This window comes from Anser brachyrhynchus (genome assembly GCF_964034855.1).
Source record: "Anser brachyrhynchus genome assembly, chromosome: 11".
In the NCBI taxonomy this organism is placed as follows: Eukaryota; Metazoa; Chordata; class Aves; order Anseriformes; family Anatidae; genus Anser; species Anser brachyrhynchus.
In genome coordinates this window covers 528,148-541,140 of record NC_137706.1, presented here as the reverse complement: position 1 = coordinate 541,140, position 12,993 = coordinate 528,148, and the positions used below count along the sequence as shown (strand labels likewise).

Below are 12,993 nucleotides of genomic sequence, written 5' to 3'. Positions count from 1 at the left end.
ACTTTGTATAAAATACAGGTTGTATAAAATAAATTTCTAACATCTTAAAATGTACCCAACACATACCTAACTTTCATGCCCACTTAAAAAATCAGTGATCAGAGTTTGTATACTTTTTAAAAATGTGAAATATTAATGGGGAATATACAAAGCTATAGTATCCAATGCTCAGATTTCCAAAGCCAAAGTTACTTATACTGAAGTAAAAGTAACATTTTCCAAAGTTACTTAAGTAACTAATATTACTACTAATATTATTATTTAATTAGCATTCTTATTCAATTAATATATGGTAATAATACTAATATGTGGATTGTATGATGCATATTCTTCTCCCATGTTCCCCAATCTAATTATTGTATGATTCTTTTTAAGAAACACGTGTACTTATTTTACTCTAAATTATTTGCTCTCAACAGAAAGTATGCAATGAGGATTGCAACTTCATAGAACTAATTGAAGAAAACCATTATAATACATATGCTTCTGCAAAATGGACACACAAAGGAAAAGAGATGTTTGTTACACTAAACCACAAAGGTGTTCCTATGAAAGGTAAAAAAACAAAGAAAGAACACAGAGCATCCCACTTTCTTCCTCTGGCAATATCCTAATCAAACATGATCTATAAAGAACTAGTTCCAGCAGGAAGTTTATTTTTAAAGAAGACTATTTGACAAGGTATCAAGAGAGGCTGGAATACTACTGAGAAACTGAACAAGCTGGACTTGCGCATTTATGTTTATTTTTAAGAGACTACATGGAAAAAGATTTGAAAATATACACAAAACCAGATTTGCTAACTAAAAGCTGTAAAGAATTCTAAAGAGTTGTACAATCATTATCTTAGTCATTTTAACTGGGTAGTTTCTTAAATTAATTTACCCTGAAGAATAAGTCATGACTTGATTATCTGATAATATTTTATTTAAAAAAAATAAAATAATTAAAAAAAACTATCTGCTTCTTAAATATGGCTGCTATAATAATAATAAGCAGATGATAATGTTGTGTAAAATATGTCAGACTTTAAGGCTGCTGGAATGAGCTGTCAGATTATCAAGTCAATAGTAAGTGTGAAGGCTGAGCAGTATTTTAAATACTTCCCCCAAGAAACTGATATCCTATACATAAACTATATGATCAGAAAAATATATAATCTTGTAAATGTCTATTGTTGTATTCAGATAAAAGAGTTAGTTTGGGAAAAAAAAAAGTTTACTCTACTACAAAATGTTCCTATCTATTAATGAAACAAATACTTAATGCTGCTCTAAAAGATGTTTCAAAATAGTGTATGTAAAATAAGAATAGGAATAAATAATGTACTTCATCTCACTTTTCACAAAGTAACATTTTATATAACGATGAAGCAAAAATTCAGACATATTAGGGTATTTTATGTAACATATCCTATCGTTTGTATAATTTTTGTTAGGGCATACAGCTTTTAATGTTTTGTTTTTGTTTTTGTTTTGTTTTCATCCTTATACATGCTTTTTCTGTTGTTACAGCATTAAACTTTATTTTAAGTTGTATTTGAACTTTATTGTTTTAAGTTATTTAAATGTTATTTATAAAAAAGAAACAAAAACTTATTAAGCTGCATCTGTTTCATATGCTTTTGATTCTAAAGGAATAACAAAATGGTCTGGCTGAGATGCATGAATTTTTTTCTGTGACCAGACACAAAGTCTAGTACACAACCCTCTTGCCAACATACATTGGATGGCAGACAAAAATGACAGCCTGCAGCAAATCGCACAATGGACATCTCAAAAGAAACAATGCAAAAACGTAAAAAATCTTCGCCACATGCTCATGCTAACTGAATTTAATAGCAAGCTCAGAGTTATACTAGGTAAAAGATAGTTGCAACAGGTACTGAATAAATCCTCAAATGGTGGAACCTATACTCACGAGTACAGAACTATGTTAAGAGCCTGTATAACTGATCTGAACCTTCAGCCAAGATCCATGTGACCTGATGAAGAAGAGACATTTTACTTTTCTAGCTATTAAAGTGTTCAGCTAAGCCCTACATGACTAAAGAGTTATATCGTTTCATCCTGTTCTGTTTGCCTACAAGTTTTCTTGGTATTGCAATTTCTGCTTAAAGATCACCAAAACTTAGCTAAAACAGCTTATGGATGATCACTACAAATTTGGGATGGAGTCAAGTCAATTACCAATGGATTTATATGCTCTACTTTTCATTACAAGTGACAAGAGCCAACCATTTTTTTTTCTACATATCAAGTCACTTTCTTTGTAACTGCACTCAAGCAAAACTGTCTGCAACAATTCTCTTTAACAAATATGTACTTTTTAACAAGTACTTGTTTAACAGATACCGTGATTTGGAAATTATTTGCGATTTTTGACTTGCTAATATCAAACATCAAAGTGTAGATATAAACTAGTCTGAGCAGAAAAAATTGTCAACACAGCTACATCTGTAAAGCTTCACTATGCTTTTGCCAGTTTATCTATTACTTGTTCACTGAACACAAGACTGTGCTATCAAAGAAACTAAGAAATTTCTTTCAACTTTTGAACAGTCTTAAAGGTTAGGACATATCCTTGTTTGTTTTATTCCAGTATCTCATGGAAAAGGTGAACAGAAAAGCTGGATCAGATCATCTCGATCAATTTTCAGAGTACTTTTAACTTAGAAAATCTCTTCTAGAAGCAAATAAATTTTCAGCTGCCTCCATAAAAAAGGGTCTAGTGCTAAAAAGAGAGCATGTTCATAGCGATGACCAACAGTAGCAAACTATTAAAAGATAAGGATGAATAAAACAAAGGAGAGATTCTACTAGAGTTTAACAAGTATTATTCAAATAGATGTCAGAAATCCCCATAAAAGCCTTTCATATCCATTATACTACGATCCAGTCTCAACTTCCATCACACAATATACCATATGGGAGGTAAAATGATTCATATGAAAAGAAACAGATATACCTTTGGGGATATGATTTGGTATTAACCTTTATAACACTAAAAGTTCAAGAAAACCCAAAGAAAATGGTATACAAAAACCATTGTACACTGTAATTTCTTTGTTATTGCTACAGATACCTTGGTTTTAATCTAGCTTGTTTGTTTGTTTGTTTACCACAGATATTACAAAGTATAAATAGACTGTGTTTCAGAACTGAAATATGAACTCCTGTGGTTTAAACAGCCATTCTATTTAGCTACCTTCAACAACTATTCACATTTCCCAGAAACTGTTCCATTACACAGGCTCTGAATTTTAATTAACAAGGTTTTTCTTATTTCTTATCTTTTGTATTAGTGTTGATAAATACTCTGTGACACAGAAATGAGCTAATCTCACTTGGGGAATCTTACAGAAGACCGCAGAATCTCTATCCTTGGAGGCTTTCAAGACCTGACTGGATAAAGATTAAGCAAATTGGTCTGAATTCAGTGTGGGCCCCGCTTTGAGCAGTAGATTGACCAAAGCGACCTCTCTCATCCTTCCAACCCAAATAAGCCCATGATTCTAGATGAAAGTTATTTTTCTTAAAATAGCCATATAGAATTCAACAATTCAACCTATTTGAGCAACTACATAAAACATGTTTTCTATGTTAGGAAGATAATTACACATTTGCCTTGTAGTAGATCTAGAATAATTTGTATACCTTTATAGGTATGCAAAGCGATGTAAATACATTCCATAAAACAAGAGATAACGACAATTGGACAATTTCCATGACCTGTAAAAGATGTGATATGGTACAATACAGTCTCACATTTAGTTTTCTGTATCTGTACTTTTCTGTACTTTAAACCAACATCATGCATGTCATCTGCAACAATCAGACTACTAAATGATTAATGAAGTTGGTAATAACTGAAATACACTTGCCTACATTTTAAATGACTTTCTGAAGAAAAGAGGCATTCTCTTTATAAATAAGGTGGAGCAAAATTTAAGTTCACATTAAATCAATAAAGTAATAAGAGAACAACAGCATCTCACACTCAACAACCAGTATTTGAGTGGTCTAAACATTTCATAAGACTATGTAATTTAACTCCTCAACATTTTTTTAAAAAACATACAAATTTCATAACGTTTAACATATGTAGAAAATGAAAGTGACAGGTTAGTTGATTCTCACAAAATCAGGGAAACTCTCCTCATCAGAGTAGAGATACATACTCATACATAACTATTATACTTTTTATATTAACATTTAATAACAAGAACCAAAAATTCAACTGTTTACATCACTAGATGAGTTTTAAAAGGTTAACAGTTATTTAAATTTTTATTTAAAACAGGAAAGAAGCTGAACTTATTAGGAGAAAAGAATTAATTTCTCTGTGCTGTTAGCAGAAGATTAGGACTGTCTTTAACCAGAAACTCAGAAGGGAAAATATTTTAACATGACGTTCTATTAACTTTAATGATATACAGATAGTAAAATTTCTGAAAAAGCTTTTTAGCAGTGTACATTTAAATTAACAGTCTTACATAAAATACAGTTGCAGAATTTAATTATAAAAATTGTCAAAAAATCAAGCATTAAAGCTACCATGTATTAAAACTTGAGCTCTGTAAATAGCTTTGCAATACCTGGCTAAGGAAAACTAACTTGTAAATCTCATTCCAGACAGTGAAATTCTGTAACTGCTTACTTTCCAGACCTAAATAAAGAAGACTATTTCCTTCAATTCTGTTTAGAAGGCAGATCCTAGTTTACCAATATTGGTTTGTTTTGTTAGGAAATGCTTTAACTAAGAGGCCCAGCGCTTGACAAGTTTGACTCATAACACAGAGAGGAAAAGAAGAACTCAACTCAGAGGAAATTACTTCCTGATGAGAATAATGTTCCTTCAGCAGTAACCAGAAAAGAAGATTACTTTGAATGAAGATGCATATGCTTGTCACATAAAGCTTACAGTGTTTTCAGACTGAATTCCAACACAAAATCACAGAATGGTTGAGGCATGGTGGAAGGCACCTCTGGAGGTCATCTGGCCCAATGCCCCCACTACAGCAGGTTGCCCACAACCATGTCCACAGGGCTTTTGAAGATCTCCAGGGAGGGAGACCCCAAGGAGAGCTCCATTGCTCTGTCACCTACACAATAAGGAAGCGCTTCCTGATGTTCAGGCAGAACATCCCGTGTTTCAGTTTGTGCCCACTGCCTGACACCGGGCACCATTAAAGAGCCTGGAGCCAGCTTCTTTGCACACTCCCTTCAGGTTTTTATAAATATTGATAAAATCCTCCAGAAGCCTTGTCTTCTCCAGGCTGAAGAGTGCCAGTTCTCTCATCCTTTCCTCATATAAGATGCTCCAGTCCCTTTATCATCTATGTGACCTGTCATTGTCTCTCTTTGGTCCACGTCTCCCTTGTCCTAGGGAGCTCAGAACTGGATGCAGTACTCCAGGGCAAGGATCACCCTCCCTGTTCTGCCTAATTCAGTATTATCTTCATGTCCACATTCCCACTATAAACATGTTGCTTTTTTTTTTTTTTTTTTTTTTAATAATAATGTTACATGTTATAGATTTAGTCAGAACTCAGGACAGACTCCCTTCACAGTTACAACAGGTTGTCTACGCATAAACACCATTTACTATTACCTTGGACAGCACCAGTTTTGATGCACATAAAGCAAGTCACTGGCTAGTGGCTGCTGAGTTATGATTCATCTACCAGCCTTTGAAACTTGGTTCTGCTACAGATTTCTCATATAACTTTAAGCAAGTCACTCTCGATGTCCTATTCCCTACATAAGAAAAAGAGGTACGAGTCTGATATGTGCTGCTAATACATTAAAAAATATGGCCACACTAGTTTTACATCGCCATAATAATCTCAACAGGGCTCTAGTCAGCAAAGAGGATGTTGCTGGATGACCCAGACTCACATTTCTGTCACCGTACAGGACACCATTCTGTCACAGCCAGATTGTTGTCTGTTTTCACGCTAGCTAACAAGGCTAGCTTGTTACGTCTAAATGAGTTGCTGTGTATGCATAGTACAGGAACATAGTAATATGTGTATTGCACAGTACAGGAACACTACATGCAACCTCCAGAGGAAAGAGAACGTGGAAACCACAGACACTCAATTCTTGTGTAAGATGCTAAATTCTTGTGTAAGATAGCTAACTTGCCTATACAACCAATTCCTGTTGATCTCACTGGAAATTAGGCAACAGAGAGGATCTGGGAAAGCAAGAAGCTTCTCAGCAGTTGTAAGTGAGAACAAGAGATTATTAAACAAAAGTGAGAGCGTCCTGCAAGCCTAAAGCAATGTGGTAGAGCACAGAACAGGATATTAATAGGAAGAGCTAAAATAGTAAGGCTGCTCCCTTTTATTTTATTTTCATAGGAAAAAACAAGTCATTCTATCTTCTTTTGGAGAGAAGCATTAACACCACAATAGCTTCAGTGACTTCAAAAATTATTGCCATTAAAACAACCTCAGGCTAGAAGTATTATTATAATCAACAGCTGAGGTGATTTATTGAACCTGCTCCACAAATAATCACTTTCTACTCAGTTTCATATTGTTGTTTTCATATACTAGCAAAGTACTATAAGGTTCAAAGGGCAAAGGAAATATGATTATACCAGAACAAAACCATTGGAATTTATAAGTCATGCAGATGTTTCCACTGGTTTTAGGTTTTGTAAAAGCATATTGTATTTTATACCCAAATGTTTCTCTGACAATTGTCTTCAACAACATAGATACATTTCTGTTTCTAAAAACTGTACTGCAAATGGAGCAACACACCAGAAATGGATTTGGTAAACAAGAATTTCCTTTCAAGACCGCAACTTGATGAAAGTAACACAGACTTTCAATTTAAAAGAAACAGCAGTTTTTGTTTTATTTTTTCCCGATTGTACTTGAGAAGAACTACTAAAGTAAAAAAGGAAAATGATTCAGGAAAGCTAACAGACAATATATAAATGAAAGTGAAATTGTTCACTTTATTAAGCCACAGGTGTATGTAGCCAATCCATACAAAGATTCTACAAAGCTGTAATTTGTACAGGCCAAATCCTTCAGATAGTTCTCAAGCAACTCTCCTTGTTGCTTAGATAGTCCACTTCACTAGGAAAAATCCACACAGTTCTCTTACATCTACATTACAAGAGAAAGCTTTGTGGGAATGATGGCACACACTAGAACACTTCCCTGTCTCTTACATGTCCACAGAATTTCACTAATTCAAGGTTTCCTGAGTACAGCACGTTCCAAACTTTCTCTCCTAAACGTTAATGAGTACAAACCACTACCTTTTCTTAAATGTTTAGTATAACTTTAAAGAAAACTTGTCAGTGTAATATCATTGAAAATGATAGAGGCTGGGGAGCAGGAAAAAAATTGCACAGAGATATCTTAGCCCATTCAGGTAGATTCCATCACTAAAGAATTCCTAAAACCATTCTTCAGCTTAACTTTAAGACTGGCTATGAATATTTCTATTTTATATAGCCAATTATACACTAGAAAATGCAAAACCAAGGAATCTCAGACTTCACTGCCTTAAATGATACCTTTGATGCAAATTTATGAGTTTTCATCTGAATTATTTTGCAACAAAAATAAGGTTTCCTTACCTTGGTGATTGGATAGTGATCTAAATCCAGAATTAGGATAAGCCCATGAAAAAAAGGAGGGGGAAAAAAAAGGCAAAGATGGGAAAAGTTGGGGCAGAAGGAAGACTAAAAGTAGCAAGAGAAGACTGGTAGCCTAAAACAATGGCTGTAGCTGCCAGAAGGAAAATAGAAACTTTAGACATGGGGAATATGATAGAAGAATCTAGCCAGCTTGAAGAAATAAAGCGTCGGATCACACGTTCCAAAAGGGAGCAAGCTAGAAGCATCAGCACAAAAAGCTTGAGATAAGATGTTAATACAGAAGTAGTGAGAAAAAACAGCAGTCTAATATCAAAGAATAATACAGCCAAAGATCTGGTCCACCAGGACAGGGAAGACAAAGGGGAAGACAAAGGGGAAGACAAAGGGGAAGACAAAGGGGAAGACAAAGGGGAAGACAAAGGGGAAGACAAAGGGGAAGACAAAGGGGAAGACAAAGGGGAAGACAAAGGGGAAGACAAAGGGGAAGACAAAGGGGAAGACAAAGGGGAAGACAAAGGGGAAGACAAAGGGGAAGACAAAGGGGAAGACAAAGGGGAAGACAAAGGGGAAGACAAAGGGGAAGACAAAGGGGAAGACAAAGGGGAAGACAAAGGGGAAGACAAAGGGGAAGACAAAGGGGAAGACAAAGGGGAAGACAAAGGGGAAGACAAAGGGGAAGACAAAGGGGAAGACAAAGGGGAAGACAAAGGGGAAGACAAAGGGGAAGACAAAGGGGAAGACAAAGGGGAAGACAAAGGGGAAGACAAAGGGGAAGACAAAGAAAGTGAGAGCCAGCAGCCAGAGAAAGGAATAGGAAAAAAAGCAAAAGTCATTAGTAGTAGAGGACGTGACCAATTGAAACCATCAGATTTTACTAGATGAGTCTTAGCATCAGCAGCTTCTTTAAATACCTTGTAAAATTGTTTACAATAAAATACAAGTGTCAGTATACGGGAGGATATATGCTTAGAGTTGATCCACAATTTATCATAAATCTCTACGACATTTTGATTCTGTGCAAAATAAAATGAAATTATTACTAGTAATTTATGTTGACAATTAGATTTTGCAATCTACTATAAGTTACATTCCAATATTCACAAAGTAACATGCATTATGAGATAAAAAATGTTTACAAGACTTACAGGCTGCTGCGGAACTGGCAGATCCACGAGCCTGTATGTTAGCAGTAGCACCTTCACTATTAGGATTTACTGTGGTAGCCTTAAAGCTCTCAAGATTCCATTTCTCCCATACACATTTCCTTGGTTTCAGACCTGGAAAACAAAAATTAAATTTAGAAAAATGTTGGTGTTATTTTTGAAAATTACCCTATGAATCTTTCCAAATTAAATTAAAATTATTTTATTTCTTTCCTGACTCCAATGTTCAAATTTTTATGCCCATGCTCAACCTTAAGCTTAGGAGCCATGCCTATTTAACTGAAATATAGTCATATATTTAAAGTAAACCAGCATTTTTATGGACAGATTTTGCTATCTCCTTTCTACTTCTGCTTGGTTTTGCACATGAACAAATATCCGTATTTTGTGGTTTTTCCAATTTCAGTAATTTAATACATTTGCATATTTTTTGGTGAGGTTGTGAATTACTTTGGCAGCAATACATAATTTACTTTACTCGGTGGTTTTCAGAATTCATTCCAGTAGAATTTTGCACAGCTCCCACACTATAAATTTCATGCAGATACAGAATCTCTGCCATAGCAAGGGTTTTGTTGTTGTTGTTGTTGTTTTTTGTTGTTGGTTTTTTTTTTTCAGTCTGACTAAATTTTGGTTAATTCTGTCCATTATCTCTTTATAGTGGTTACACATTACAGACTCTACTGTGGGTTTATCCAGCTCTTCCAAGTTAAAGGCCCACTTGAGGTTTGGTGCACATAACCTTGAAATATATAAACCTTCCCTAAATTAGATTTTTCAGGGTATTTTTTTCTATATATAATTTTCTCTGTCTGTAACTAAAAAGAAAATTCTGCCCAAGAAACAGTGACTGACATAGAGAAAGGTTCTGAGAAAATATTTTTGTATTTTGTGTCTACTTCAAAAACATATTTCTATTGCATTTGTCAATCAGCTTCAGCATGCAAGATAATGAATTCCACATTGTTATGAAACCTGAATAAATGAGCACTGAAGATAGAAATCTGCTCTAAATCTAAGTTTTGGAATGGATATTAAGTAACATATACAATCTAAGAATCATAAACTCTTACTGTTAAGACAGTAAATACAGATATTTAATCACAATACTATAGCAATAGAAGCTTCTAGTATAGGTACAGTCAGAGCACTGTAAGAATACTTATACAAACTGACAGTTTTTTCTATAGGGAGATCAAGGAATGATCTCCTAGTCTTCTGTTTAACTAAAAATATATATATATCTATGATCACTATGTTCAGCAGCTTTTCTGGTAATTAGTACAGTTTTTCTTAGGGCTTGACTTTTTAAGACTTGTATCCTGACTGCATTTATGTGCTTACCATAGCTTCTTCCAAAATATTTCTCCTACAGGATATCATAAAGAAAGCAGTGAAATTAAATCTGCATTCATCAGTTCAATTATAAGCTATGTCTCCAGATACGATTATATCCTTGCTGGATAATTCTGCAATAGTTAAGCACTTTTCCAGTTAAAAAGAGCTATTCCGGAACAGAGTCACTGCAGTAAAGCAATCACTGGGCTGGATTACAGACTATATATAATCTTAAAAATAGAGTACTTTCTTTTCAGCATCATCCTGATAATCACCAGCTCTAAAGAGATTATCAACTCCTATCCACTCAAACTTTGAGACACACAAGCTTTGAAAGACAGAGACATCAGAGCTCATATAGTTCTAATACAACACGAATAAGGGGGGCTGGACTTTCAGATTTGACTTTGCCCTTGAAATAGCTTCATTTAATGGGGAAAATATTTAATTCTCAATCATCTTATACAGGAACATTTCCAAAAGTGTAGGTAGTTTGTATCATGATAGAGAGAGAGAAAGACAAGCAGGTTCTATGAAACGTCTCACATTCTCAGCAAGACTTCCTCATTATTGAACACTGGAAGGTCCAGTCCAGCTTATCTCGCTATGCAAATAAATAATTAGAATGTAGTATGCTTCCACAGTATCAGCTGCATTCAGACAACAGAATACTAAACAGCTTTGCCAAGACACTTATACAGCATAGTTTAAAGTAGGTTACGTACTTTGTTTGACATGGTTTTGCCAAAAACACTTTGAAATGTCAGATCCAGTTTTTTTTTTCTTAAACTAGAAAGAGAAATAATGCCATGGATAGCCAGCTCAGATTCTTTGTCTTCTTTCCAGGCTACTGTTTTACACTGTTTATTCATATTTATATATATTTATATACCAATAATCAAAAATAAGATATTGTTATCAGTGCTATTATCAACATTATCACCTGAGCACAGACTGGCAGCTTTGACAATAGTATTCCCAGTACTGAATTTTCTATATATGTATATCATTACTAGGGAAAAAAGCGTTAGATTCTCACTGAAATGTACATCTGGTGGCCTGGACAAAATATGTCTCATAAAAAATTAAAACCAACCAAAAAAAATAAAAAACCAACTACCAGTACCTGATATCCACTGAAAGATTAAGTCTACCAATCCATCCTTAAAATGATCATCAAAACTTTCAATGGATTCAGGAAACGCTTCGCAGAACGTGACATAGATGACTTGTGACAAACAGTCAGGATACACCTACCAAAATAAGAATAACATTGTATCTACCCAGGTGACAAGAAGAGCTTTCATATTACATTTTTTTAAGTTAATGTAAAAATATTAAAGTGAAGTGTAGTAATTGCAAAGCCATTCTGCTAAAAAAAATAGTACAACTTTTTATTACTTCTGTGAAACTTTAGGCAACTGTATCATCAGTAAGGGAATGCATTTCTCAATAATTTGCTTAGCCAATGTATAAGTCAAAGTCCCCAGTTAAGACTGAGCTAGACAAGAATGATTTAAACAAATTATGTACTTTGAATGAGTTGCTTAGGGCTAAAATTAGGATGCAGAATAAAGCATTATATTAATAACATATTAAGTACATTAATTTGTTAATATTTAGCTAATCACAATAGTTAACGAAAAACAAGAACATTGGAAATATCTCATCTTTTAATATTGTTGTATTATTCATACATTATGTGAGCCAAAATTTGACTTTTGATACAGAAGTGATAATTTCTAGCTTTTCCTCAGTATTTCTGATTGTTTCCTCTCTTCTACTTACATGCATGTATCTCCAGTTCTATTTTGTACCAAATGCTGCCAAACTGATTATATGTAAATTCGTTTATGTGATGTGTTAATAGTTTTATGAGCACGAATACAGTATCTATATATATATCATTGAAAATACTACCTAAGTGTTCATTTACCTGAAAAAAAGGTATCTTCAGACTCCCTGGGAACAAGAAGAAAAAGCACCACAAAGTTTTCTGCAATTCTATCAAAAAAGTGGTCTTGATCTTCTTGGTTAGGCTTCAAAGGGAAAAAACAAATCAGGAGAGAAGACATCAGAGTAAATTCAGATATTGTTGTGTGCTAATATACTGATGCAAGAGATTACTGAAGCTCATGTTTATTCACCCTATGATGGGAGGCACATTCAAATATAAGAACTCATTTATGCCTGATTATGCCCAGAGTTCAACCAACAACCAAGACCTACCAGGGTTGAGACATTCCAAACAATCAAGAGACACACTTGTTCTCCTTCAAGTCCCTCACCTAGCACACTGGAAAGTCACAGACACTAGTCTCCAAAGATGTGACTGTAATATGTCAAATGAATAATATTAATCGCCATATTTATACTATGTGGAATTTCCATTATGCAATATATCTAAAGTCATATAGTCTAGAAAAATTGATACTGAATTCTGAATGAGTGAATCTCAAAAGTTTTCTTTCCCTTTGTTTGGTATCAGAGGTATTTCTTTGATTTCCAGTTTGAAGAATATTCATAAGACAAAATGCTATGTAGTTTTAAAAATATAATTAATGTAATAAAGCTCACCTCTACATTTATACCTTTTGATTCTTCAACAATGTATTTGGCAACCTGAAAAATGTTTAAATTCATAATTCAAAATTAATGATATTTCACAGAATTATATAAATAATATTTTCAGCTAAGACAATTCATACAATGAAATGCGAATTTACTTCAGATTAGGAGCAATGGTTTAAAACTGAAAGTTTGTGACACATATATTACAAAATATCCTTGGAGATAACAAAGAAAAAACATTTTTCAAGTTTTTTCTTGTTGTTGTTTTGTTTTGTTTTTCCCACAAGCATAC

The 12,993-nt window shown here is 34.0% G+C and overlaps 2 protein-coding genes across 8 annotated transcripts in view; one reads left to right on the top strand and one right to left on the bottom strand.

Moving 5' to 3' along the window:
• FGF7 (fibroblast growth factor 7) overlaps positions 1-1,544 on the top strand; it is a 29,297-nt gene extending 27,753 nt beyond the window's left edge. For all 4 annotated transcript variants that reach the window (XM_080607957.1, XM_080607959.1, XM_080607958.1 and 1 more), the window contains exon 4: positions 420-1,544. In XM_080607957.1, the coding sequence (XP_080464083.1) occupies positions 420-614 (195 nt within the window). In that variant the 3' untranslated portion in view covers positions 615-1,544. The remainder of the gene's footprint in view (positions 1-419) is intronic.
• Positions 1-12,993, bottom strand: part of FAM227B (family with sequence similarity 227 member B) — a 233,305-nt gene that overhangs the window by 98,925 nt on the left and 121,387 nt on the right. For all 4 annotated transcript variants that reach the window (XM_080607961.1, XM_080607962.1, XM_080607963.1 and 1 more), the window contains 4 exons: positions 12,722-12,752; positions 12,067-12,092; positions 11,257-11,383; positions 8,775-8,906 (listed from right to left, as the gene is read on the bottom strand). In XM_080607961.1, coding sequence (XP_080464087.1) covers positions 8,775-8,906; positions 11,257-11,383; positions 12,067-12,092; positions 12,722-12,752 — 316 coding nt within the window. The remainder of the gene's footprint in view (positions 1-8,774; positions 8,907-11,256; positions 11,384-12,066; positions 12,093-12,721; positions 12,753-12,993) is intronic.